Below are 24,262 nucleotides of genomic sequence, written 5' to 3' on the forward strand. Positions count from 1 at the left end.
GACGTTCTAAACCATCTCATTGACCGCGGTTGTCGATGACGCCGCCATCGAGGCCACGATTGTCTGGTTCGCTTTTTTGTCACCCTTGTCGCCGCCGTCGTCATGGTGATTCGTGTTCTTCTTGTTGGTGTCTTGCAGCTCCACGACACACTCGTCGCTGTCGTTGATGGTCGTCCACCCCGTGGTGGCGCCGGTGCGGCCGTCGGCCTTGCCGTCCTTCTTGGGGCGGCCGAGGCGCATGCTGCGCTGTCCGATGGTGATGATGGTGGGCAGGCCGGCGTTGCGGTCGTTGTTCTTGGAGCTGTGCCGGGACGAGGAGATGCTGTGCGCCCAGACGCTGCCCTTCTTGACGAGCCAGGGCCCGAGGATGGGCGCGTTGACGCAGATGATGCCGACAAAGGTCTCGCGGATGGCCCAGATGGTCGACACGTCGACCTCGTTGGCGTACCGGATGGACAGCACGCAGCGGAGCAGGCTGGCGACGATGACAAAGACGCCGGTCGTGAGCCAGAGGCAGTATATGATTTTCCTGTGCTCCGTGTTAGGCAAAGGGCCGGGGTTTCGATGCAAGCATGGGAACCGGGGGTGGAGGAGGAGGAGGAGGAGGAGGAGATGGTGGTTGCTTACTTTCCAAGAGGAATCTTGACGACCCAGAGCAAGGGGAGCGGAATGTAGAGGATGAGCAGGTCGGTCGAGACGTTGGTGATGACGAGCGTCAGGAAGATTTGGTTCGGTGTCCCGCACTCATCGCCGGGGTAGGGGTAGACCTGCCAGTTCCGCTTGAACGGCAGACAGCGCAGCAGCACGACGCCAATCGTAGCGGCGTACGAGCATATCCACGCCACGCCGGCCACCAAGACTAGGCGCTTCTGAAACGTGTCGAGCCTAGGTATTCGTTGTCAGGACAAGACGTCTTTCTCTCCAACCAGGGTGGCGCAGAGTCACTCACGTTAGTCGACGGTAGAAGAAGAGCATGCAGGCCTTCAGGCACCATATCAGGGTAATGTACAGGCACCAGCCCGCGATGTCCGCCTTGGCACCCTTGACAATGGTGGCCTTTTCTTGCTCACTCAGCTTGAGGGCCTTTTCGTCGGTCATGCCCACGATCGATCCCCATTGTCCTGCGATCCGCGACACCTCGGTTAGTCACTCGCCCTATTTGTTCATCTTTGCCCCCCTCTCTCTTTCGAAAGATGCTAACGGCAACAGTGTCAGTATCGCTCACCTATTACGTGCAGCATCGCCGTCTCCCCCGTCAGGAAGCATACCGCCGCCACGGCGAAGTAGTCGTCGCCCGCCCAGTTGCGACCCACCAGCTTCGTCCGGTAGGCGATGCGCGAGAACAGTATCACGATGCCAATCGCGAACTCGATCCACGCCTCCAGCTGAAACGGCGTCATCCCCATGGTGTTGGTTTCCGGTCTCGTGCGGCGGCGCGCAGCGCGGCTTCGTAGTTCCTGTGATGAGATGTACTATAGTCGGCGCGGTTGTCTGGTGTGCAGGAAGAGGGCTGCAGCCTGCATGGTCTTCCCGAGGCGGGAAATGCTGGCCAGCCGGACGAAAAGCAATCAGTCGACGAGACTCTCTATAGGTACAGCCAGATACATTATTCCGCCCAGTGTTTGATTCTTGAGCGAATGGTTTGTTTGCTGGAAAGTCCTCGGAGTAGATTTGGGGAGATCGGAGGGCTAGCTAGATATGGCTTGGGGGAAGATGAGAGCGGCGGCGGCGCAACCTATGTACGTTTCTCTCCATGCGAAGGCAAAACGATGGGGTCCGCCCCCAAAGAGGTCTGTGTTGTCTTGCGCCGCTCACCATGTCTCGAGTGTATGGCGCATCAAATGCCGGGGAGGGGAAGGGGGCGGGCCAGATGGGCGGAGGCTTCTTTGCGCCACCCACGGCAGTTTTTCTCCTTCCCCCTAGTTCATCCAACTCTCTGGGTCTTCCTTGCTGATCCCATATAGTATTAACTTTTTTTTGTGGTGCCGTATCGAACTGTCGCCGTGGACGATGGAGGTGCGCCCCGGGTAGCCTGCAGGTGCTGGCCTGCTCGTGTCCAGATCCTTCCAGGTCCAGGCCAATAGGCTGGTTGGGCTGACTAGAGAAGCCGTAACTGATAAGTAGGTCTTCGCGTCTTGAACACTGTCTCAGACGTAGCGGTCTAGCTCGGCCTGCTAGCTCGTCATCACAGAGGCTAGCAGGGGAAGGCCTTCCTACTAGCAGGGCGCCGTTCTTGAACATCCCAGCTCTTTTTACTGTCGGGCTCTGTCCAGCACTCTCTGCCCATGCCTTTTCACGAAAAAAAAAGTCACAGACGTTATGACCCTGGTACCCTGTTGGCGACCTGCCTAGGAGCAATGCCGTTGCATGATGGTTCCCGCCGCCGATCTATGCCGCTTCCGTCTCGTCTCACAAGATTTCCTCTTACGATTCAGTGGCTGAATGCACGTAGCGTGCCCTCCTCTTTCTCAACGGTCGGACCCTTCCTTTTTACGATTTGTACCCTGTGTCGGCTGAGGTTTCGGATAGTTCTCAGCACTTGCACGGCGGCTTGGCATGGACAAGGCAAAAGCAAAAGCAGCTCCCAGCCCGTGGAAAGTACACTTTGGATCAGCAGAAGCAAATACAAAGAGGCAACCAGCTGGATACGCTACTTTCGGGCACCAGGACTTGACTCGTTTTGCTGGTATCGAGGGTGGGCGAACAAGTTCACTAGGCCCATGCCAGTCGGCAAAGATGGCACCCGCTCGGATTCTTTCCCTCCTGTCCCCGCCTTTGGTTGGTCGTCATATATGATACGTGATGACTTTTTTACTTTTTGTTGCCTCCAATGCTTTTCTTACACAAGAGGGTTCAGAGCCATTATCTTACTCATGCAGCCCATCTCGTAGTGTACAGCTCTAGACCTGCAGCTCTAAACCTCTCAAGACCTACATCTGATATCTGGTGCTACAAGGGCTAGAAACGACCAAGATGTTCAGCTATCCCTGCCTTTGTCAGGTCCACAGAACTGCGGAAACGCCTAGTCGGTAGCTTATGGTTGGCAAGCAAGCAAGCTAGAGCAAGTTGCCGGGGGCCAGCCATTCGCTCTGCACCGTTGATTTTAGTTTCTATTCGGGCAAGCCTGGCGTTACTAGTAGACGCCTGCCGCTGATGCCTTGATTGTTATATCGCCTCTGCTCAGCATCCGCCGCTGATTCGGGTGCTGTCTCCGGTGTTCATACTGGTATGAAACCAATTCGTTTCTTCTTTTCAACACCTGAGGTGCTCAGGAGCTCCTTGAACCAAGGCCAGTTACTACGCGACTGTTTCGTCATAGCTTGCCCAGTTTTCGGACGGAAGGCGAAGGCGGGGAGACCTGAGCCGACTGACTGAGTAAGTCAATCTGCATTTATTAGAAACAGTTGACATGCACAAATGCACGCCGCACCCGTGCCTCGTCAAGACAACTGCCGCAAATGATACTGCGCTCATGTCTCGCTATGCTTCAAGGCGTACATGTACCCCGCACCTGTGATGGGAAGGCTGCCGTGCTGCCGTACCAGTCAAGGTCCGCCGTTGTGAAGTCGCCGAGGTGTTGGCCTACGGTACTCCCTCTGGCGACGCCGCCCCGTAGTGACCTGCTCAATGTCTGAGGCAATGCTGCTCTTTTTTTCTCTTATGCTCATTCGCCGGGCTACCATACCAAAACTTGGGAAAGGATACCAAAGCGGCCGCGTGCTGGTAAGTCATTCGTGAGAGACGGCGACAGCCGAGTAAGAAATGGCATGGGCCATATATCGACATAATCTAATCGCGTGAAATGACAAGACTCTCACGCCGACAGCCTGGACTCCACATCACGTATCGGGCCTACTACACGGTCAAAGCAGCGATGGCTACATCATGATTGGCCAGACTCGGCCGCCTGATTTCAGAGCAAAGTGTCGCACAGCATCGGCATCATCTGTATTCTGAAGAGACGGCACGTCGAGTAGAGCAAAGGCATATAGTGTACTGCTTTCCTGGCATAGTGTCAAATTACAAGGCCAAAACCATAATCCGTCCCTTGAAGGAAATATCTCATTGCAGAGCAGTGACGACCGCGTGGTCTATCACCGAGGTCAATTTTGACAATTTTCCTCTACAATTCACCAGCTAGAACCCTGATGATCTTGCTGCCCAACTAGCTTCTATAAGGCTAGCTACCATGCGAGTTTCAGCCACCCATATGAAAGAGAGGATCATAGTGAAAGTGGACATTTTTGCCCGTAATATCAGTGATGGCAGCGCCTGTGTGTGCCATACTTTGTCAAAGTTGTTGGATACGACATCACAGCAAATAGGTTTGTTCTCAACGGGCCACTCCATCTCTGCATTGCTGGGGGGTTATGAACAGCCCAGTTGGCAGGGTCTGTCTATGCAATTACATATACTCCGTAGATCCTAGCCAAAACATTAACCACCAAGCGGGTCCCTCCACCAACGTGGCTGACGATGCTGTCCCTCTTGGCTCATAACTCAGTCAAGTATTCTCAGGAAAGCCCCGCTGTGAGCAGCTCGAAGATCATGTGGAGCATTCATCCTGCGAGGAAATCTTCGCCAGCTAGATGATTCCCAGCTTTACGGGTCCGAGGGCACTGAGACGAAAGTCTCAGACCGTCAAGTATTGAATCGCGGGCATTATATGCACAAAGGGGAGACACCTCGAACATACAGACTCCTCGTCAGAGCTGGTCAAGCCCCCACCCTCTGTATTACCATCGTTGAAAGGCTAGCTTTTATATATTACAGTGTTCTACTCTGTCTTTCAAGTGTGAACCAGCTGGGCACGAGTTAAGAGGGCGAGCCGCAAGTAAACCAGGAAGCCCCAGCCATCGTCCAGGCCTGAATTCAGAGCCCAAAGCCCCTGTCTTCACTGGGGGGCCTCGTCGAGTGCAACAAAACGGCGCGACTGTGGTTCCCCCTGTTTTTTGCAATCTCCCATTCTCTCGACAACTGTCAACTTCCCTGCTCAATGGCGTTGAAAGTCCCTCCCGGACCTTCCCGGCCCCACCGGAACTATAGCCGGGGTGCTGAAGACGGCATAGCTCTCATTCGAACCTGGCCAGTTAGGGACAAACCGTTGTGGTCAAGTCGGAATCAGGAGGTTCCTGTCAACCACGACGGTGGCCATTGGCCTTGTGGCAAAAAGCGGACTAGGCCGCCCGGATGTCACGATACCCGGGTCCTGCGATGTCGTGGTGGCCGCGATAGTTGATCTGGCGGTTCCGCCGGAATGGTTTGGGGAGCAGCCGGCTGGGGTGGGCTTTTTGCCTGTTTTGCTTGGTGAAAGTCCCGCGATTGTGCCTGCATAAACATGGGCCCGAATGCATCGTTCCAGTCTCCTGGGACGAGACAATGGAGGCTAATCAAAGTCACTTGACCGCTAGATTACTGAGTATCACATGTACGGCTGGATACGCAGGGTACCTGATAGAGTTGACGCCGGCATCACGCCACGGTCGGTGTGAGTTGGTTTCTGGCCCTCATAGCTGACTTTTGTCCTACTTATTGCGGTGTGATGTGATGATACTTGACCCAATTATTAAACAAGTCAGCATCTTGTTCGACACAGCATATCGAGTTGCCGAAAGGAGTCCGTGGCTGTCTACCCCCGGCTAGCGCTTGCCGAGGCTGCCTACCAGTACAGCGACCAGGCGTTCGAGCATCGCCTGCTGGCGCAGAAGCGGGCATCTTATCGGAATCATCTGAGAAAATCTTCGTTGTCGACCACGTTGAACAAAAGGTCGGGAATGATTGTGCAGCAATTGCATCGCCCTTACTAGATGGCTTCTCCCTGACCCCTGAGCACCGCAAGGCGGAACATCCAAGTCCCGAACCTGTCACATTTGACAGCCTGAAGAGGGGAATAAAGTGCTCATTGCGCAAATTATTTTGATTCATATTGTAGAAACAACAGTCTGCTCTCCTTTACTCACTCGCGGTCACGCAAAGCTACCAGTAGCATCTCACGAGCCAGCTCTCCAGCACACCAGCCTTGAGTCTCGACTACTTGGCTTCCTTGACTCCGCTCGGGGCTGTAGACCTAGACTTGTGCATCAGAGAGATTCATTCGATTGCTTTGATCAGCCTCCATGAGCCCGCCAGCAAGAGGGCGAATGAGTTGTCCGGTAAACGTATGTTGCTGATGTTCGACTTGGAATGGCCACCAGTAAAAAGCGATGGCGGGCGATCAGTCGGATGGTAACAAGCCACTCTTTCTACTTTCTGAACACTGCCCATGTCCGAGCTGCATTTGCATTTGACTATTGGTGCCCGAAAGGCAGTGTTTTGACTGTGAGCTGTAAAGCTGGATGCCCGCTGGGCAAAAAGACGACGTCTACCCCGCCCGCTGCATGCAAGCGGCGTTAATGTGCTCTCACATCCTACTTTATTAGATGAGGCTGACTGAAACTGCAGCTCCGTTAGTTAATCTACTGAGAAGCTCACAGGCCCGGGTGCATTCATCAGGGCAGGGTGGATCATATTAATATGTGCAGTTACATAGTATCCGTATATAGGGTGATGATCCGATGACCCATCGCACGACCGGCACTTGCGTCATTTTCAAATTAGGTAACGCTTCAGGGCATTTTAATATGCAGTTTATTTCAAGTCGTCTATGTACACGCCCAGCACGTTCTGAAGCGTTTAGACCGGGCGTGGTTGATACGTATATACTAGGTACAGCAACCACAGGCTGGCGCAACAGTTGCATCCTAGTCACATTGGCACACCCTTGCGCCTCGATAAATGTGTTCACTCAGTGGTGGCATGGTGTCTCGAAAATGCAATCATTACATGTCTTGGTATAGCGCACCCAACGGCCCAGGCCACGTAAAAATCGACTCACATGCTGTCCAAGCTGAAGGCTGCTTTCCTTGGCAATTTTCTTTCTTCGACATGCCCGAGCTCGAGAAATACACCCGTTTCAGCCGGATTTCTGAGTTCTGATAGACGCAGTCCCATGGCAACATTGAGGGAGAATTTACTTGAGATAGATTCCCATTGGGGTGGCATGTTTGTCGATCGTAAAAGTCATCGTCTCCGTAAGGCTCTTGTGCGGCGGCCCTTCAATGAGACAGCACAGTCCAGCCTTGCCCCATGATGTTTGGATGCAGTGCGACCTCAACTGCAGCTTGACTTCTCAGCTGAAGTCCGGCAGCGGGATCGCATTCAAAACGGATATGACTGCGAGAGCCCGGCCAAATCGGAGCATAAACGGCCGCGACGATCCGACATATTTGGCTGATGGCGTCGGAGCAGGACAAGCGACGTACCGATATCGCATACCCAACCGTGTTCAAATATACACATTCCAGTTAGCTTCTCCCGGCCGATTTGCTGTCCATTTCGGTAACCGGCCTTGATCACGGCACTCTGCGTTGGCAACAGGTGAGGAAGCAGTAAACCTGCAGAGAAGTCTGCGACGATAGTTAGTCCAGCTCCTCTCGACCACACGCAGAGAATCATGTGCCATATCTAGTAGAAATGCGATACATCAGCCTCTATAGCAAGCGGTTCTAGAATCTCATAACACGACTGCTCCCGTCCCCGACTGCATCTTGGCGCAGGAAGCTGAGACGGAGCTGAGCAATACTACGCCTGCGTATTGGGTTGCACAGTTGAGATGAACAGCTGACTTGGGACGTCATATTCAAGACGCAAAGGTTATAAGGCCACGCCTGTCCTCGTTTCCACCGACTTCATTCTGTTTCGTTCCAAACTACAATTACAACTCCCGAGTTCGAAAATCGCACTTGACATTGACCAAGAACTAGATCAGTCAAGATGAAGTTTGCCATCCTCAGCCTTCTTCCTCTTCTCATTGCAGCATCCGCCATCGGTGACCGGGATGCGACCATCATGAGCAATGAACTGCCGACTATCGATGTGAAGGACCTACCAGCAGGCAGCAAGCTCGATGTCTTGGAATTGAAAACCTCAAACGACAAGCAAGGGTCTATCGCTGCCAATCCTTGTCCTCCTAGCCACCCCTTGTACTGCCCTGCCTACAATTTCTGCTGCCGAAATGGTGCAGTGGGTTGCTGCCCGCGCGCCTGCTGCGGACCCACCGCCACCCGGTGCGGTTCCGATGGATTATGCTACAGATGAGCCTAAGCTAGTTCTCCTAGCCAGTTGTACTGGTCGGATACCAAAGGTTTGTGTGATCTAGCTGAAAACTTAAGAGTGATGCTGATACATATAAAAGTCGATGGCCGTTGAATGAATTTGACTTCAAGCGTAAACACAAGTTCCTATGTAGCTAGCAGTTTTCCTCTTTTGCAAATTGAATCTAAATAGCCGAAATGACAAAGTTTGAATCGTGATCGAGCGCTGTGAAACACAATGCTTGTAAACGGACGCACAGTCTCGCTGAGCGCCCAGCTGCGGTTTCACGAACAGCTACGAGTATGTATGAATAAAAGCTTGGACACAAGTTCACTCTTACCAGCCATACATTTCTTCGAACAATTCAAGATCCTTTGCGCTCGACCTGGCTTCCTTTCTCACGGCCGCTCTTGTTTCATCTGCCATGCGCGCAGGACCACACACGAATACAGCTGCTCTGTTGGTTTCCATGGCGCCTACATACTCATGGACCACCTCCCCGACCGCTGGTTTGCGGTAAATAAATCTAGCATCGCATGCTCTCGTCGTCGTCTTTTCGGAGTCGCTCTTCTCTGAGCTGCCGTCTTCCCCGCCGCGTGCGCTCACGTAAATGTCAATCTGCAGATGAGTGGCGGCGTCCGGTGAGGCCTCGACCAGGCGCAGGTCGTTGGCCAGCACATCCCGAGCGAAGCCGACCTGGCGCACCACCCACACGAGACGCACGCGGGGAACTGTGGCGCACCCATGGTCTTGGTCTTCAAAAATGCGGCGAACGTAGGGCAGGATGGCCGTGATGCCGCTGCCGCCTGCAACAAAGAGAATTTCGCTGAACCCCGAGATGCTGGCACCAGTGCCATACGGACCTTCCAACACAACACGGAGTCGTGAGATTCCTGCAGTATCCTGCTTGATTATGGAATCACGTAAGCGACGAGTGAAGCCACTGCGCGGGCGGATCATGAACGTCTTATACGGCTGGCTGCCGGAGAGCTCATTGGCTTCGGGCTGGCTGCTGCTGACCACAGCCCTCTTTTTCTCCCAATCTGCAACCTCTACAATCGTGGCTTGAGACGCTTGCTCAGCTGATGAGCCAGCCAGACTGAAAGGGTGGTTTTCCCATATGCGCCAGCCGCCAAAGTGCAGGTAGTAATAAGTGCCAGGGCTCTGGTGGGAGTGCGTTCCGGACGCATGAACATGCAGCCGAATCATACCAGTCTCCTCACTGTAGCTAGCAATGGCACGGCGTTGCTTTCCAACGAAAGCGTTGAAGTTCAGCCAGATGATGCGAACGACGCGGAAGAAGTAGTCACTCGCCCAGATGCCTACACAGACCCAGGTCCAGACTCTATAGTCGCCTCCAAACTTGTCTTTGATGTGGCTATTTGATGTTAGCTTAGTGCTCGTTTCTGACTTTGGGAGGTCTTACGTACTCCCAATAATTTGCCAGGAAAATTATGCCCATCGCGATGTGCACAACTTTGAATAGCTCGTATGCCATTTGGCGAATTTTGGCATGCGCAAACGAGGCAGAAATCCCCATGGCAGTGATCATCAAGATTCCAGACCGGAACATGTCATCTGTCCTCAATCGGTTCCGGTAGTCTGGCCACCCATTCTGGTTGACATAGAATGCAGAGAAGACGCAGCCATGGCAGACGGACTCGACCAGCATGACAATGGCCACCCAGCGATGAAAGTTGCTAAACGTTCGGTAGCTCCAGCCAGTGATTATGGGGAGGGGACTTGAACGAGCTCCGAAGAGGAAAATAAAGGGCATGCTGGCGGACATCAAGGTGCCTAAACGGTCGGCGATCCAGCGAAGGGTCTGGGTTCGTCGGCTTTTGAAGCTGGGGTGATTTCAGTATGTCTAGCTTTCCCTATTCATCTGTTACTCTACTCACAAGTCATTCTCGTCTACTACACGATACCGAGTTGCGACAACCAAGATGTGCAGAAGGATGTACAATGCAATGACAATGGTGTGGATGCGAAGTGGAAGCGTCCACCAACCCCACGGCTCATGGTGGTGATGCGATCGAGTAGGGGCCTGAAGTAAGTGGATATTTAACCACTTGGAAATTTTCCTTGAGGTTTTGAGTTTTTCAGTCTGGCGTTCTATGGGGGTTCTCTTTCCAAGCCCGGACGCGAGCACCCATAGTCGGTTACAGACACCGACGAGGATGATTAGGCCCCAAAAACCGTACATGGACCATCTACAAGAGGATGTCAGCGAAATATCGGAGCATCGCGGTGGGTTGAAGTACCTGATTGCATCGTTATAGCTTCTAGCATCGGCATAGGTAAATGTGGTGGTATACATGTACCTCCAGTTTGCTTGAGACGGCAGCGCAGGGCCATTGAAGAGCTTCTTGGAGTTTTGGTCAACTGCGGGTAGACCGGCCAAGTAGGTGTCTGTAACATTGGAAATGGCATTGCGGTAGCTTTTTACATTGACAACTGTGGAAGAATTCTTGCACGTACCAACCCACCACGCAATGCCGTCGTCTGTCGCCCTGTCGCTCTCCTTGGCGCAGTGCTCCGAGATGCAGTAGTAAGTGGACTGCACGCGGAGAGGGTTCGTGCAGGCTGTCTGGGCCTTGTCGCTGGCTCCAGCAAACTTGGCCTTGAGCAGGGCATAGTAGCAGGTGGCAACGCACACTTGGTCACCTAGAGGCTTGGCAGCGTGAACCAGGATCGCCAAGAATGCGGGCAGTATCTGGATGTGGAAACGCATCTTGGTCTTGGCCTTTTTCGATCAGATCCGATGATCTGAGGTGGTTTGACTAGACTGAGACTTGCGTAGTCACCTGCAGCAAGGATAACCAGGAAAAAAACGTGGCAAGGTAGTCAGCCATGACGAGCCAAGAAACAAACTGGCGAATGTCTTGTTTTTAAAATCTCTCAAAGATGGGGACAATCCGCAACTGCTAGAATATAACTACCGCTTTGTCCTGCCTTGAGAGGGAAAAGTCTGCACCTCCACCAGATGGGTATTCGTGGATACAGCCATGGCGCTTTGGAAACCCTTTTGGATATCCATGTACCAGGCTTCCAACGCTTTGATTCGAGTGAGTGGGCTGGCAGATGGGCACAAGGCGAGTTGGCGTGAGCTAAAACCAATCCTCAGCCGCGGCAGTTGGAATATCCTCTCCCGACGACGCTAGATTGATAAAGGGTGCAATCAGTGGCCCACAACTGATAATATTTTCCGTCGCCCTAGCACTCTAGCTCCATATGGAAGGCGTAACCCGGGAAAAAGAGGCTTCGAGGTGAAGAATGCATGAATAGTGGAAGCGGGCCAAGCAGTGGCTGTCGTACGATGGACACCAAAGACCAGGAGTCCACCAATTGCAACAATGACTTTGAGGAGCTTACACGGCGGGGCAAATGGGATCGCAGAGACTGGTCAAGTGAGGGTGCGCCGGGGGCAGGTAAAACGGATGCCGAGAAAGGGTCTGCGGTCTGCCGTTCTGATGAGATCAGCCACAACTCGGGACTGGTCCGGCCATGTGCTTCCAAACACGCTAGAATAAGAGGGCATGCTCGAATGAGGGCAAAGAACTATCCATCTTTTCTACTGTTGAGACAGCCACAGCGTAGCGGTAGATGCGAACTTGCCACTCCAAAGTATAGATGCCAAAGGCGGACTGGACCCTGGGGGGCAGGTCGTTCCGGAGCTGAGGCTGGGGCTGGGTTTGCTTGGTCGTGTGCCTGCGATACATCAAAAACGGACAAGTTCCGGGGAAAGATTTTGCCAACAAGCGATGTAGACGCGCAAGTGATTAAAAAGGCAATGGCAACATATAATCCACGCGAGCTACAGAGAATACGGAGTGGCTTATCCATGACACTCGATCTCTTCGCCGTCGAATGGTTGGTGATGTGGTAGATGGATTCGAGCTTTCGAAAGACAATGTATAAGACATGTCTTCGGAACAGACTAGTGCATTCGATCACGTCCTGCTATAATAAAAAGCCACAAACACTTCCCAGCGCCAGTGCTGTGAGCAAGGGCTTTCCCCCAGACAGAAACGTTGTATATGGCATGTACTTGGTATGGGCGATCGAGTATTTCAACTGAAGACGAGTCAATGCAAGCTAGGTTTGCAACCAAATCTTTTAATGATATCACTGAAATCTTTTGGAATTTTGCCACTTTTATTTCGCAGCCCGCGCAACGTGGAAAACGTTTAATCGGCTCTCGGACCGCGACCACCCAGCTCTGCGCCGGCCAATGTTGCTGCCGGCTCTGATCCTCGTCGTCAGCTGAAATGAAAGCGTAGCATAGTATAATTGTACTCTCTCTCCTATAGTTCTTAGTTTTTCATGAGTACGATAGCGATGCTGTTCGCAGCGCGTCAAACAGGGACAAGTAAATACCAAGGCTATGCGTAGAAAAGCAACGAAACTGGGAATTCAGCTTTGCATAGTTGAAGTGGTATGGGTTGAGCGTGAATTCAGATAATTATGTACTTCTGTTCTTTCTAGATTCAAGGCGTAGCTGACTTGTTTCCCGATAGTTCCAGCTAGACAAGTGTAAGTTCAACCGCAGCACTGGCCAGCAAGCACATTTTTGGTTGTAACAATCGTTCCCGAGCTAGTTTCTTTCTTTCACCTTCACCGTAACCTTTCAAAGCATCGATTCCTTCCACTGCGATGGCAATCTCTCCGGGTCGACTTAGTGCACTGCTGGTAGACATCATCGTCTGAGCCAGGCAACTCCCAGGACCTGACCAGAGGGACGTTTCCTTCCAGAGCATCCGTGTAGAGCAAGACACGGTTCAAACTTTCAGCATGTCCTCAAACCTTTTTACTATATTCCCGACGACTTTGCGCCGCGGCTCTTGGCCTGGTCTTGCAGCGGCCCTATTTTTATCTCTTGAGCGCTCAGGCTCCGAATTCCTCACTCCCCTCCTGATCGGCATGAGCTCAGAGATCGTGACACTTTCAGCGCGCAATCTCAGAGCATCATGAGTTTGCAGATTTTCAGGATCAATCATAAGTCTGACATTACATTTTGCAATTTCCCTTGCTAAATACCTGTGGCCACTACACAGTCAGATACGTCTTCAGTGGCAGCTTGCTGCTGCTGCGCCCAATATAAATCTCGTAACTGCCTCTTTGCAGGTGCCACTTTTGCGCTCCCGTATTCCATACGCTCAGGTCTCGCCTCGTCAGCTCAAAGGATACCTCGGTCGCCTCGCCCGGCTGGAGCATCGGCTTCTCGAAGCCGCGCAGCTGCTTGGCGCGCATGCCCGGGAGGCGCACGTACAGCTGCGCCGCCTCCGCGCCGGCCACCCTGCCGCCGTTTGCCAGCCTGCACTTGACCGTCGCGACAACCTCCCACAGGTCGCTCTGGCCGCCGCTCACGACCGGCCCGCTGGGGTACTCGGCGGGGGGCGACGCGGGCCGCCCTGCCGGTGCCGGTGCCGCGACCACGATGTCGGAGTAGTCGAAGCGGGTGTAGCTGAGGCCGAAGCCGAACTCGTAGCGCGGCTCGACGTGCGCCCTCTCAAAGTACTTGTAGTCGGTGTACACGCCTTGCGGGAAGTACGCCTGCGGAGACTTGCTGTCCGGGCCGGCCTGCTGGGGGTCCAGCAGCGGGCCGTAGTCGGCCGCCTTCTCGGCCACGGTGTACGGCAGCTTGCCCGAGGGGCTGACGTCGCCCCAGAGGAGGGACACGACGGCATCGCCGGCCTGCTGTCCCGGGAGGTGCGCAAAGATGACGGCCTTGACGTTGGGGTGGTCGGCGAAGCCGCCGACGAGGCGCGGGCCGGCGTTGTGCAGGACGACGACCGTCGTGGCGCACTGGTCGGCGACGGTGCGGATCAGCGTGTCGGTGTAGTCGTCCTCGAGCTGCGGGCGGTCGTTGCCCTCGCGGGCCCAGGCGTTGCCGAAGACGAGGCAGGCGTCCGAGGCCGGGTCGACGGCGGCGGTGGGCTTGGCGGACCCGAGATCCTGGCGGAGCACGAAGCCGTCCCTGGCCGCTCTGGAGACGAGGGCCTCCTGCGGCGAGACGTGCGTCTGGGGCGTGACGGCCCCCGAGCCGCCGGCGCCGAACATGGTCCCGCGGCCGCCCGTGGGGCTCGTGGCCGGGTCGAGACCGAGAACGGGGGCGAGGCCGAAGCGCCAGGTCCCGTCCGCGTCCTCTTCGGCCGTCCATTTCGGCGGCGTGGTGGCGGAGTAGCCAAAGATGGAGACGACCTTTGGCGCCCGGAGCGGTAGCGTGTTGTTGTCGTTTTTCACGAGCACGTGGCTTTCGACGGCGCCCTGGAGGATGACGGGCATGTCGGCGGGATCGCGACCTTCGACGATGCGATGTGGCTCGGTGAGGTTGCCCGGCATGCCGATACCGGGCTGAGGGAAACTGGGATCGTCCTGCTTCAGCTGGTACCACGATGCAATGATTCTATGATTTTGTCAGCAATGTTTTGGGCTACGGTGAAAGTGAGAGAGAAGTCTACCTCATGGCCATGTCGGTCACGCGCGATTCGGGAAGAGTCCCGTTTCTGACGGCATTGACAAGGTTGGCTCCCCAGAACGGATCGGAATTGGGCATGCCCATATCCAGCCCGTTGGGGGCATCGCTGAACGCGTGCTGCGCGCCCCAGTCCGAGACTACAAAGCCCTGTGGGCAGGTTAGTCTATGCTGTCTTGTTGAATTGCCATCGAGTGTACCTGGAATCCGAGCTCAGTCTTGAGGATTCCGTTGAGAGCTTTGCTGTTGCCGCAGGCGTACGTCTGGTTGAGGCGGTTGTACGCGCACATTACGTTGGCTGCGCCGGCCTTGATCAAGTCGACAAAGGGCCTACAGTGTCAGCCGGTACGTATAGGGCAGATCAAGAAAACGGCATACCATAGATACAGCTCGTGCATCGTCTTGTCATCGATATTGGATGAGACGGCTTGCACATCGCCATCAAGCGAGCGGTGGAGCTCCTGCTCATTGCCAACGTAGTGCTTCATAAGGTCAGAAAACATTTCCCCCGACAACCTGTCCTGGCAACGTACCTTGATGCTGGTGATTACGTTTTGACTCTGCACTCCTCGGACAGTCTCTGCCGCAAGGACGCCCGAGAGGTATGGGTCGGCCGATGAGCCTTCCCAGTTGCGGCCACCCTTGACGACTGTCCATGCGGGACCGACAACAGGTCCCAGCATGACATTGACTCCTTTGCGACGGTTCTCGCCGCCGAGTGCCACGCCGCGCTTGCGCGCGAGATCCTTGTTCCAGCTTGCAACAGTGTTAGTAGCCTCTATCGTTGCGTAGCTGCCCCCATGGGTGCCGTCATTCTTACCTCGCGCCGACGCCGATGCCGCTGGCGAAGCCGCTGACATTGTCAGTAGCACGGACACCATTTCCAGCGTCATTCAGGCACATGCCGGGGAATCCGAGTCTGGGGATGCCGGCGATGGTGCCGGAGCAGCCTGACTTGAGGTCAATGCCCCCAGTCAAGCTGACCTTTTCTGTGTCAGGATCGGGTCCGCGTAAGAAAGAGGGTACTGGGAGCTCACTTTTTCCTCGAGTGTCATCTGATCGACCATGGCCTTGGCCTTGCCAAAAGAATCCGCCCATTCATTCTGTCCAGAAATTTGCGCTGCCAATCTCTTGTCAGGTGTGTCCAGGTAAATGACATTAGCTATCAACGGGCACTCACGCGACGGAAGCACCTCTGGCGACTGCTGGTACGCATCGCCCTCGGCTCTAAAGTAGACCTGGCCTCCCAGGGCGGGGGGAAGCAAGGTCAGGCTCGCCAATAGAGGTACAAGCATTGTGATTTCGATGGCGTAGAAATCGTTGGAAGGGGGTCAGGGGGATGGTATTATCTACCGCTTGTCACAGTAGCAGATTCCTACACAAAGCTCTGACCGATGAGGAGGGCCTCTCCCCCTCATTTATGAAAAAGGCGGACGCCTATTAGTTTCCCTCTGCATGCAATGTCACGGCGCGAAAGCTTGACCTAGGTATCACGCGCCCTCCCACCTCGGGCACAACATCGGTGAAATGAAGATCCATAGAGGTCTCGTCCCTAATGCGGGGGAGGGCATGCAAGTCTTGATAAACCGTTCCATCTCGCGGACCATCTCTTTGTATTAAACAGTGTCTCACGCGAACAATGTTCCGTCCTGATGGAATGACCGGGCAGCCGGGACAGCTTTGTGCCCATGCGACTGCGAGCACAGCACGGCCACGGCACCAAGGCAGGAGGTTACTGAGTACTTGGGGAAAAAAAGGATTGTCGTCATAGTTACCTAGATGCAGGGATCATGATGCTTCGGCAGGGAGTGCTAGAACTGCAACCCCCCGCACGGCTGGTCGGCCGGTCCCCGCTCAGCCAGCGAATAAGCGAACGAGCGAAAAAGAAAGCACGCGTTATTGGGCGCAGCGCGATGAAAGCTTCCTACGGCAAATCCTTGGGGGCTGGGCCAAAAGCTAATAAGTACTGAGCTGCTAGTGGTGTGGCTGACACGAAACCTTGTTGTCGGGTTTTTCGCGACAGAGTTGTTGATACCCTATACAAGAACGGGACTCGCTGCAGATGGCTGCAACCCGCAATTTAAAGCCGTAGAAATGCTGCAGAAATCCGAGGCATGGTGTCCGGTAGTTGGTATTAGAAGACGAGACCTTGGCCTGGTGAATGATGTCTGGTGTAGCCGCAGTCTGCTGCAACGCCAACGTCGATAGCTGTGTAGCTGGTTTCCGCCGCTATCATCTCGGCCACATCCGACATTGCCGCTGCAGGCTCTAGATTCATGTCCATGGCAAAAGCCGGAAAAAAAAAAAAACACGAAAGCGAATGAACTCGATAGAAAAGTAAGACGCAGAGGCAAATCAGCCAGCCAGATAGCCCAAAACCCGGCCCCGTCTCGAACCATGTGGCCCGGCGACGCTAAAACTTGCAAACATCCGATGCCCTCCGGATCTAATCAGACAGCACCTTCTTCCCCCCTTTCCCCCCTGCTCCCCTCTCCCGTTCGCAAAAAAACAAGAAAAAAAAACCCCCCCGCTGCCGACTAAGAAGACCACATTTCATATTCATTTTCAGCAGCTCGAGAGAGCCATATCCTTGCTCTGCTACACTGCCGGCGTGCGCCTGCCTGTCCCATGTCTTGCCCCGCACCGGCCGCACCAGATGCCGCCGCCGGCCGGAAGCGGACTTCGACGGCCTGCGAAGCCTGCCGCGTAGCCAAGATTCGCTGCCTGCCGAGCGACGAGCCGGGAGTCTGCCAAAAGTAGGTTTTCTTTTTTTAAAAAAAAAAAAAAAACAATGCCAAAGAGGACGGGGGCGCAGGACTGTACGTGTGCGTGCGGCCGGGCATGTTGGCTGACCTGTGTGCCGTTACCTAGATGCCTCGTCTCTAAGAAGGAGTGCGTCTCTCGGATGGGACCCCGGCGGCGGCGCCCCAATAGATCCAAACTGTACGTCTTCATATGAATATATATATGTACATATATATATATATGTATATACCCACCCCCTTCTCATCATTTGCATTCACGGTCACGGAGCCGCTGACCCGGCCAAGGCCCCCCGGCGGCGACCAGCTGCCACCGCCGCCCAAGCCCACCGGCACATTCAGCATTGACATTCCTCTGGCCCGTCCCTACGAGGTCGCCTCCTCGGCGGCCACGCTGCGCGAGTCGCATGCCGTCTACCTCGACAACCTCTTTCCCGCCGACCCCAGCAGCACGGCCACGTCCTCGTCCGCCTCCGCCTCTCCCTTATTCTGGCAGGGCGGCAGCATTTCCTCCTCCTCCTCCGATCCGGCCTCCAGCCCGGTCTCCTCCTCCTCCTCCCCCTACGTCGTGCGGGACGCGCACGCCCAGCCCAGCTTCAACATTGCCTCGGCCGAGTCTCTGCTCGGCACCTTTCGCTCCATGCTGGCCTACTGCCCGTGCGTCCTGCTCCCGGACGACGTCACGGTGCGGGACCTCGCGCGCACGCGGCCGTTTGTGCTGCTGGCCATCCTCGCCGCCGCCGCGGGCTCGCGGTCCCTCCGGGGCCACAACCTCTACGACGACGAGTTCCGCAAGGTCTTTGCGCTCAAGCTCGTCGCGGGCGGCGAGCGCAGCCTGGAGCTGCTGCAAGGCATCTTGATCTACTGTCTCTGGTTCGTGTCCCTTTTTTTGTGCCTGTGAAATCACATAGATGTTTTGCCCGGGGGGGGGGGGGGACCAGAGCTAATCACAGAGACTGATTTACTAGGTATCCATTCCACCTCAGGCCGCGGGTGAAGCAAGTCTTTCAGTACACACGCATGGCGGCCGACCTCGTGCACGATCTGGAGCTCGACGTTGACGCGTCTCACGAGCCCATGACGCCGGAGAGGCTCGACTCGATCCGGGCCTACGTTGCCCAGTATTACCTTTCCTCCTCGTGCGTTGCTATCCCCTCCCCCCCCCCCCCCCCCCTCTTTCGCCGCGTTCTCCCAAACTCGTGGCTGACACGACAGTTGCACAAAAACACAGTTTCGCCGTCACATGGCAGGCATATCGTAGCAGAAGCAACCCCGTCTGCTTCACGGGCTGGACCGAGCGCTGCTGCCTGCTCCTCACCCAGCACGCCGCCTGCCCGGGCGACGCCGTGCTCGCCTCGCTCGCGCGTCTGGGGCACACGGTCCGGGACGCCTGGGTCGCGGTGCGCGACGGCGACGGCGCGACGTCCAACAATAACAGCCTCGTCTTTCGCGGCTTGGAGGCGCAGTTTCAAGACCAACAGGCCAGCCTCCCGCCGGCCATCTCCAACATACGTTAGGCCCCCTTCTCACATCTCTGTCTCTCTCTCTCTCTCTTTTCTTCTCTCTTCATCCCAGAATGCTGACGCAGGACGCACATACAGCAACTATACGGTTACAAGTCCTCTTCACGGAATTCTTCCTCCTGGGCGGCTCCATCCTCCGCCTGCCCGGCTCCAAACCGCCGCCAGCGCCAGCGCCAGCGCCGCTATCCTCGTCGTCGTCATCCGCCGCCGCCTCCTCCTATTCTTCTTCTTCTTCGGATCCCTTCCAGCCGACGCCGGCTCGGCTCCGAGCTTGCGTCGACGCCGTCGCGCGGTTCCTCGCCCTACTGGCCGCGCTCCCGCCCGGGGCGCCCGCGCACTTCTCCACCGGGGACTGGGGCCGGCTGGTGCTCGGCGTCGTCGTCGCGATGCGCCTGTCCTTCCCGCTGGCCGGTGGGTGCGGCCCCGAGCTGCTGGACAGCGCCTGGGCCCGCGGCCGCCTCGGCCTCGCGGCGTTTCTCGAGGTCATGACGGCGCCGATCGCGACGACGGACCTGACGGCGACGGCGGCCAAGCAGGCCGACGTCGTCTCGGCGAGCAGGGTGGTGTTGGCAGTGGTCAAGGAAAAGTACGAAAAACGACTTGCGCTGCTACAACAACAACAACAGCAGCAGCAGCAGCAGCAGCAGCAGCGACTGGAGGAGGAGGAGGATGAGGAAGGACGCCGGGCAGCAGCATTGCCACGCTCCAGGTGTCCGATGCTGGACGGTTCGCTGGATAGCTACTTTGCCCAATGGGACGGGAGTATCGGTCAGCCGGTGAGCGTACCGGCCATGCCGTTTTTAGACGGCGACGGTGGCGAGATGCTCGATGCGTGGACAGAAGACGTGTTTGACTGGATCGAACACGGAGAAAATGTACATTAAAGAGCACGCCATCAACTAGACATATTTTCAAATCACACGATAAATGGTATATAGCCGTCAAGTGAACGTAGACTTGTATCTTGCACTAATTGGAAGTAAAAGAAGTAAAAGAAAAAGAGTCAAGAATAGAAGAAAACCTGCCGCCGATCAAGCAACGCACCCACCCAAAGATCCCAAGTTAAAAAAGAGTCCCAGTTTCCAATAAAAAGAAAAAGACCACACACAAAACACACTGTACCAGAACAAAGTTCAAACTAAATCTGCGCTGTGCTCCCGATGCCGATGAAATCGAAAAAAAAAACAACCAAGCTTCTGTCAAGGGTCAACCAATCACACAAACCCCCGGGAATAAACCAGCGGGCAAATGTAACAAGAAAAACAACATTTCAACCGACGCGTTCGGGCGCTTGGAAATCCTCGCTCATGATTTGTTTCTTCTTTGTTGGTCATCAGCCACCATCAAAGGAAAACCAAAGAATAAAATCGTGAGCTTGACATGCGGAGACGAGGGGGGGAATCAAAGAATCAAGAAACCAAGAACCAAGGACAAAATTCGAAATAAGAAAAAGAGGTAGAAAGAATATGGGCAATTAAAAACCGGTAACCAAGTGATAAAGCAAAGGTCAACGCGAAAAGAAGAAGAAAGAAACAAGAAAGAAAGATGGAAAACCAAAAAGAAAAGGAAAGGCAACACCGTAACCCCTCGACACACATGTTAGACCGTGCCTTTGCTCCAGAGCCATGATTTCGAAGGAAAAAAAGGGAAAAAAGACCACAAAAAAGACGGAACAACGCCGTGCCTGCCACACAGCCCGGGGAAAAAAAATAGTCCTGAGAATCCTGTAATGCTCTGAAGATCAGAAAAGACAGCCCCAAACACCCAGTGCCAGTATACCATGATGGAAAACGCATAGGCAACCACAAAAGAGTTTTTTTTTTCTTTTTTTCAGGGGGATAGCATGATTGCGCATGCTAAAAGCTCCCTCCAATGCTCCGTAATCCGCATTGTATCTTGTTTTGTGTACCGTTTGAACCCCCCCAAAAAAAGCCATCTGAATGCCAAATATAGAAACCCTTCAAAATTTTGCTACTCCAAGTATAAAGAAACAAAGGCAAACACCTTTGTTATCCATCTTCTTGTCTAGACATGCAACAAGAAACCTCCGAAAAGCAAGTGTACTGACGGAGGGCGCGAACCGGTCGCAGAATCAGAAGAAGAGCAAAGGGATGCGCCAAGATGCGTAAGAGTCCCACATGGCGGGCTCCAAGTAAACCCTTCTTGTAGATGGCCGCGCATCTTCAAATGCAAATGTAGCGAGGTGGCAAAGCTTCCTCGTTCGCACGAAAACAACAGATGTGCGCCAATGTTGTATTTAGCCGTTTTCATGCTCCTTGTTGTCCCCCTCGCATTGTGCGAACATGACACCGTATCAAGTTGGCGGCGTTTGAAAATGGAAATAGAATCAAGTGATACTCCGGGAAAACATGCGTAAAGTGGTTTTTTTTTTTTGGATTGGGACTGAAAGCCCGGCTTTTGATAATTTTTCTTGTGTCGCTAGATGCGGAAATGATTTCCAACATCTTATACATGCTGTTTCGCCGCTGAATACAAAATAAGACAGAATTCGAGTAGACGTCGTTCTTCGTGCTGGTCACACAGTGTCGTGGTATAGTTGGACCAGTGATATGGCAGCAAGATGAAATGAGTGGTTTGATAATACGCTCAAATGACAGGCACACAGGTCATGATGCGAATGCCTCCTAAGTGTTGACGAGTACAGCAGCATTAACGGCCAATCATGTGGCGGGATCCAAAGAGGCTGGGCGATTGACCGTTGTTGGAGCTGTGGCCGCTGTTCAAGTTGTGACCAGTGTGGCCGTTGCTGGGCCCGTGCCCTCCATTGCCAGAGCCGTGCCCGTTGCCGGAACCGCCATTCATATGACCACTGGTAAAGGATGGCGTGTTCCAGGGATTGTTGTTGGCTGTGGGATAACCGTGGTAACCAAACTGCTGTCGCTGGTTGCTCCCTCCGCCGTTGATGTTGAAGTTGGAGCGTCCGCTTCCGAGACCGGGCGGGGCAGATAAGCCAGGAGGCGGCCCGTTGGCGCTGAAGCCATTGGAAGGTCCGTTGACGATGCCGTTGGCATTGGGCATCTGCATAGATGGGGCCTGGGCGGGCACCTGGCCGGACCGAACACCGAGCGGGTTCTTGGAAAAGCTCAGACGAATACCACCCTTGACGCTGTTGTGTAAAGGTTGACCATACAACTCGTGCAGAGCCTTGGTCGCAAAGGAAATGTCTTCAAACTCGACAAAGCACATGGGGCCGTTCTGCTTTGTACGGAAGCAGAGGCGCTTGTAGCCGCGCTGCTTGGAGAACATGGCCTTGAGCTCCTCCTCGGATGTATCAATAGGTAGATTACCCACGTAAAGCGTGTTGCATGGCGGGTTCTGGTCGGCCGGGTTCACAGGCGGGAAGTTGTGGCGGGGGAAGTGCTGGCCAGGTGGCGCCGAAGGAGGTGGGTTGAAGCTAATGTTGGAGCCATTGCTGCCAGGCACATTGCCGACGGGGGAAAGCGAGTTCATGTGTGGCGGCAAGGAGGAAGGACCCGGTGGGCTGCTGGTGTTGAGAGAGAGGCCCGCCATCTGATTGACTGGAATCTGGGGCGCTGTGGCACGTCGGCCGAAAGGGGTGCTCTGAGGGGCGTTGCTCTCGGCGTAGGCAACAGGGTCCTTCAAGAGGTTGCTCGTGTCGTCATCATCGTTGTAGTCGCCAGTGATGAGAGACTTGCTCGAGATGTGATTTCGATCCGAGACGTGGTTGAGATGGTTTCCAATTGGCGATTGTGGGGCGAAGATACTTTGGAAGCCATTTTCTCCAGGGACAAACTCGTGGCCAGGGAAGATGCTAGAAGGTAGCTTGTCTCGGGACTGAAAGGGAGCTGTGAACTGAGCCTGCTGGCGGCTAGAGGGCCCCCCAGGCGCGGCAGAGGTAGGGATGTAGCCGTTGCCGGCAGGCTGGGAGCCTTCGTTGAAGCGGCGACCAGTGGCGCCGCCGGGGTTAAGGATCTCAACAATCATTTCGGCATCATTGGAGATGTTGGAGCGACCGTCAAGCATATTCTTGGCCTCGGTGGCGCCATGCATGGTCTTGAAGCGGAGAAGGGCGGCGCGGAAGCCGTCGTCTTCAGATTTTTCGGGGGAGAGCAGCTGAACATCGATGAGCTCTTGCGACCAGACTAGCATGAGGCGGATGGCTTCCTCGGAGAAGCTGAGAGGGAGGCGGCGAAGCAGGACGCGGATGGCAGACGGGGCGGGAGAGTTGGAGAATGGGGTGCCGATTGACTCGGCGAAACCACGATCGACGGCTGTACCACGGCCGTTGACGGCGAAGGGGCGCGATATTTGGCCCGAGGTAGCAGGCCGAAAGGCGTGAGAAGTGGTGGGAAAGGCGGTAGCAGCCATGGAGCCGGATTCTGCGTCCGAGGACGGCGCAAAAGGGCTTGAGCGGTTGGACTGGGAGTGTTGCCCGGATGCGCTAGGGGAACCAACTGGAGGTTGAGTTGGCGACAATTTGCGGCCAGTGTTCATCGCCCGAAGGTGAGGTGCATGCGTTTTGAAACAGAGTGACGTGTTGCTCGCGTGGCGGGTATAATGTTGGGGGTAACAATGCGACAGATTCGCAGTCGCGATTCGGGAGATTGCAGTCACGGTCGCGCAGAGTCGTCGTTCGATCGCAAGGGCGCCGTCGCAAAATCAGACGAGAAATAGTCTCGGGGGGGCAGCGCCGTCGCAAATAATGTCGGTTGGGCGGCGCAAAAGAAACGAGCGGTTTCTCGATGGTGCGAGAAGACGGCAGGCAGTATTTAGCGGACGCGACAGTCGTTGCGCGGGCGAGACGATGCAGAGCGGTGCAGTCGCGACTCTGCAAACGGGATCGCGATGACGAGATGGACCGAGGGGCGTTTCCGTCGCGCGCGCGGGGGGATGTTTGGGGGGGAAGGAGGAGATGACGCCGGGCGAAAAAAAAGCGAAATCGCGTATCGCGTTGGAAACTAGCGATGATCTCGAGATTATGCTGGTGGCGCAATGAATAAAAAGGTCGCGTATGGAAAGGCTGATGTATGTTTGTGTGTAGCTTGCGTGGGAAGATGCACGGTCGGCCAAGGGATGATGGGGAAGGGCGATGAGCAGGATCGAATAGCAGCGTCGCGAAAGGGTAAAGTGATGATGGAGGAGGAGGGGAAGGAGAAAAAAAAAAAGAAATGCAACACGGTTGGCGGCAGATGCAAAAAGTATTGACTAGGAGGAAAAGGAAAAAATAAATAGAATAATTAGGCGAGGAGGACTGGTGGCCAAGCGATGGTTTGGGGATGCAAAAGGTAGAAAAGAACGGCGGCAGATGGCTGAGATGGGAGGGCGAGGAGGCGCGCCGCCACTGAGCAGTGCAGTGCAAGTGCAGTACGGAGTAGTACCTACTA

The 24,262-nt window shown here is 54.9% G+C and overlaps 5 protein-coding genes across 5 annotated transcripts; 1 reads left to right on the plus strand and 4 right to left on the minus strand.

Annotated features, from left to right (window-relative positions):
* Positions 1 to 6: 6 nt before the first annotated feature.
* Positions 7 to 1,406, minus strand: V2A60_002011 (uncharacterized protein; the record flags this gene model as incomplete). The annotated part of the gene is made up of 4 exons (XM_083253363.1): positions 7 to 529; positions 628 to 885; positions 950 to 1,121; positions 1,226 to 1,406. 4 exons carry the CDS (start codon positions 1,404 to 1,406, stop codon positions 7 to 9), a joined length of 1,134 nt encoding a protein of 377 aa, XP_083109489.1.
* Positions 1,407 to 8,469: 7,063 nt separating this feature from the next.
* Positions 8,470 to 10,867, minus strand: V2A60_002012 (ferric reductase family protein; the record flags this gene model as incomplete). Its single annotated transcript, XM_083253364.1, has 4 exons — positions 8,470 to 9,511; positions 9,564 to 9,980; positions 10,035 to 10,346; positions 10,398 to 10,867. 4 exons carry the CDS (start codon positions 10,865 to 10,867, stop codon positions 8,470 to 8,472), a joined length of 2,241 nt encoding a protein of 746 aa, XP_083109490.1.
* Positions 10,868 to 13,182: 2,315 nt separating this feature from the next.
* V2A60_002013 (beta-glucosidase) lies at positions 13,183 to 15,906 on the minus strand (the record flags this gene model as incomplete). Its single annotated transcript, XM_083253365.1, has 7 exons — positions 13,183 to 14,542; positions 14,598 to 14,761; positions 14,812 to 14,941; positions 14,990 to 15,093; positions 15,145 to 15,367; positions 15,432 to 15,595; positions 15,649 to 15,906. The coding sequence occupies 7 exons, from the start codon at positions 15,904 to 15,906 to the stop codon at positions 13,183 to 13,185; spliced, it is 2,403 nt and encodes an 800-aa protein (XP_083109491.1).
* A 1,333-nt stretch (positions 15,907 to 17,239) lies between these two features.
* On the plus strand, positions 17,240 to 19,780 carry V2A60_002014 (Zn(II)2Cys6 transcription factor domain-containing protein; the record flags this gene model as incomplete). The annotated part of the gene is made up of 6 exons (XM_083253366.1): positions 17,240 to 17,367; positions 17,483 to 17,554; positions 17,662 to 18,246; positions 18,342 to 18,512; positions 18,605 to 18,885; positions 18,975 to 19,780. 6 exons carry the CDS (start codon positions 17,240 to 17,242, stop codon positions 19,778 to 19,780), a joined length of 2,043 nt encoding a protein of 680 aa, XP_083109492.1.
* A 1,786-nt stretch (positions 19,781 to 21,566) lies between these two features.
* On the minus strand, positions 21,567 to 23,372 carry V2A60_002015 (uncharacterized protein; the record flags this gene model as incomplete). Its single annotated transcript, XM_083253367.1, has 1 exon — positions 21,567 to 23,372. One exon carries the CDS (start codon positions 23,370 to 23,372, stop codon positions 21,567 to 21,569), a length of 1,806 nt encoding a protein of 601 aa, XP_083109493.1.
* Positions 23,373 to 24,262: the final 890 nt, after the last annotated feature.

This window comes from Cordyceps javanica, chromosome 1, assembly GCF_051103115.1.
Source record: "Cordyceps javanica chromosome 1, complete sequence".
NCBI lineage: Eukaryota > Fungi > Ascomycota > Sordariomycetes > Hypocreales > Cordycipitaceae > Cordyceps > Cordyceps javanica.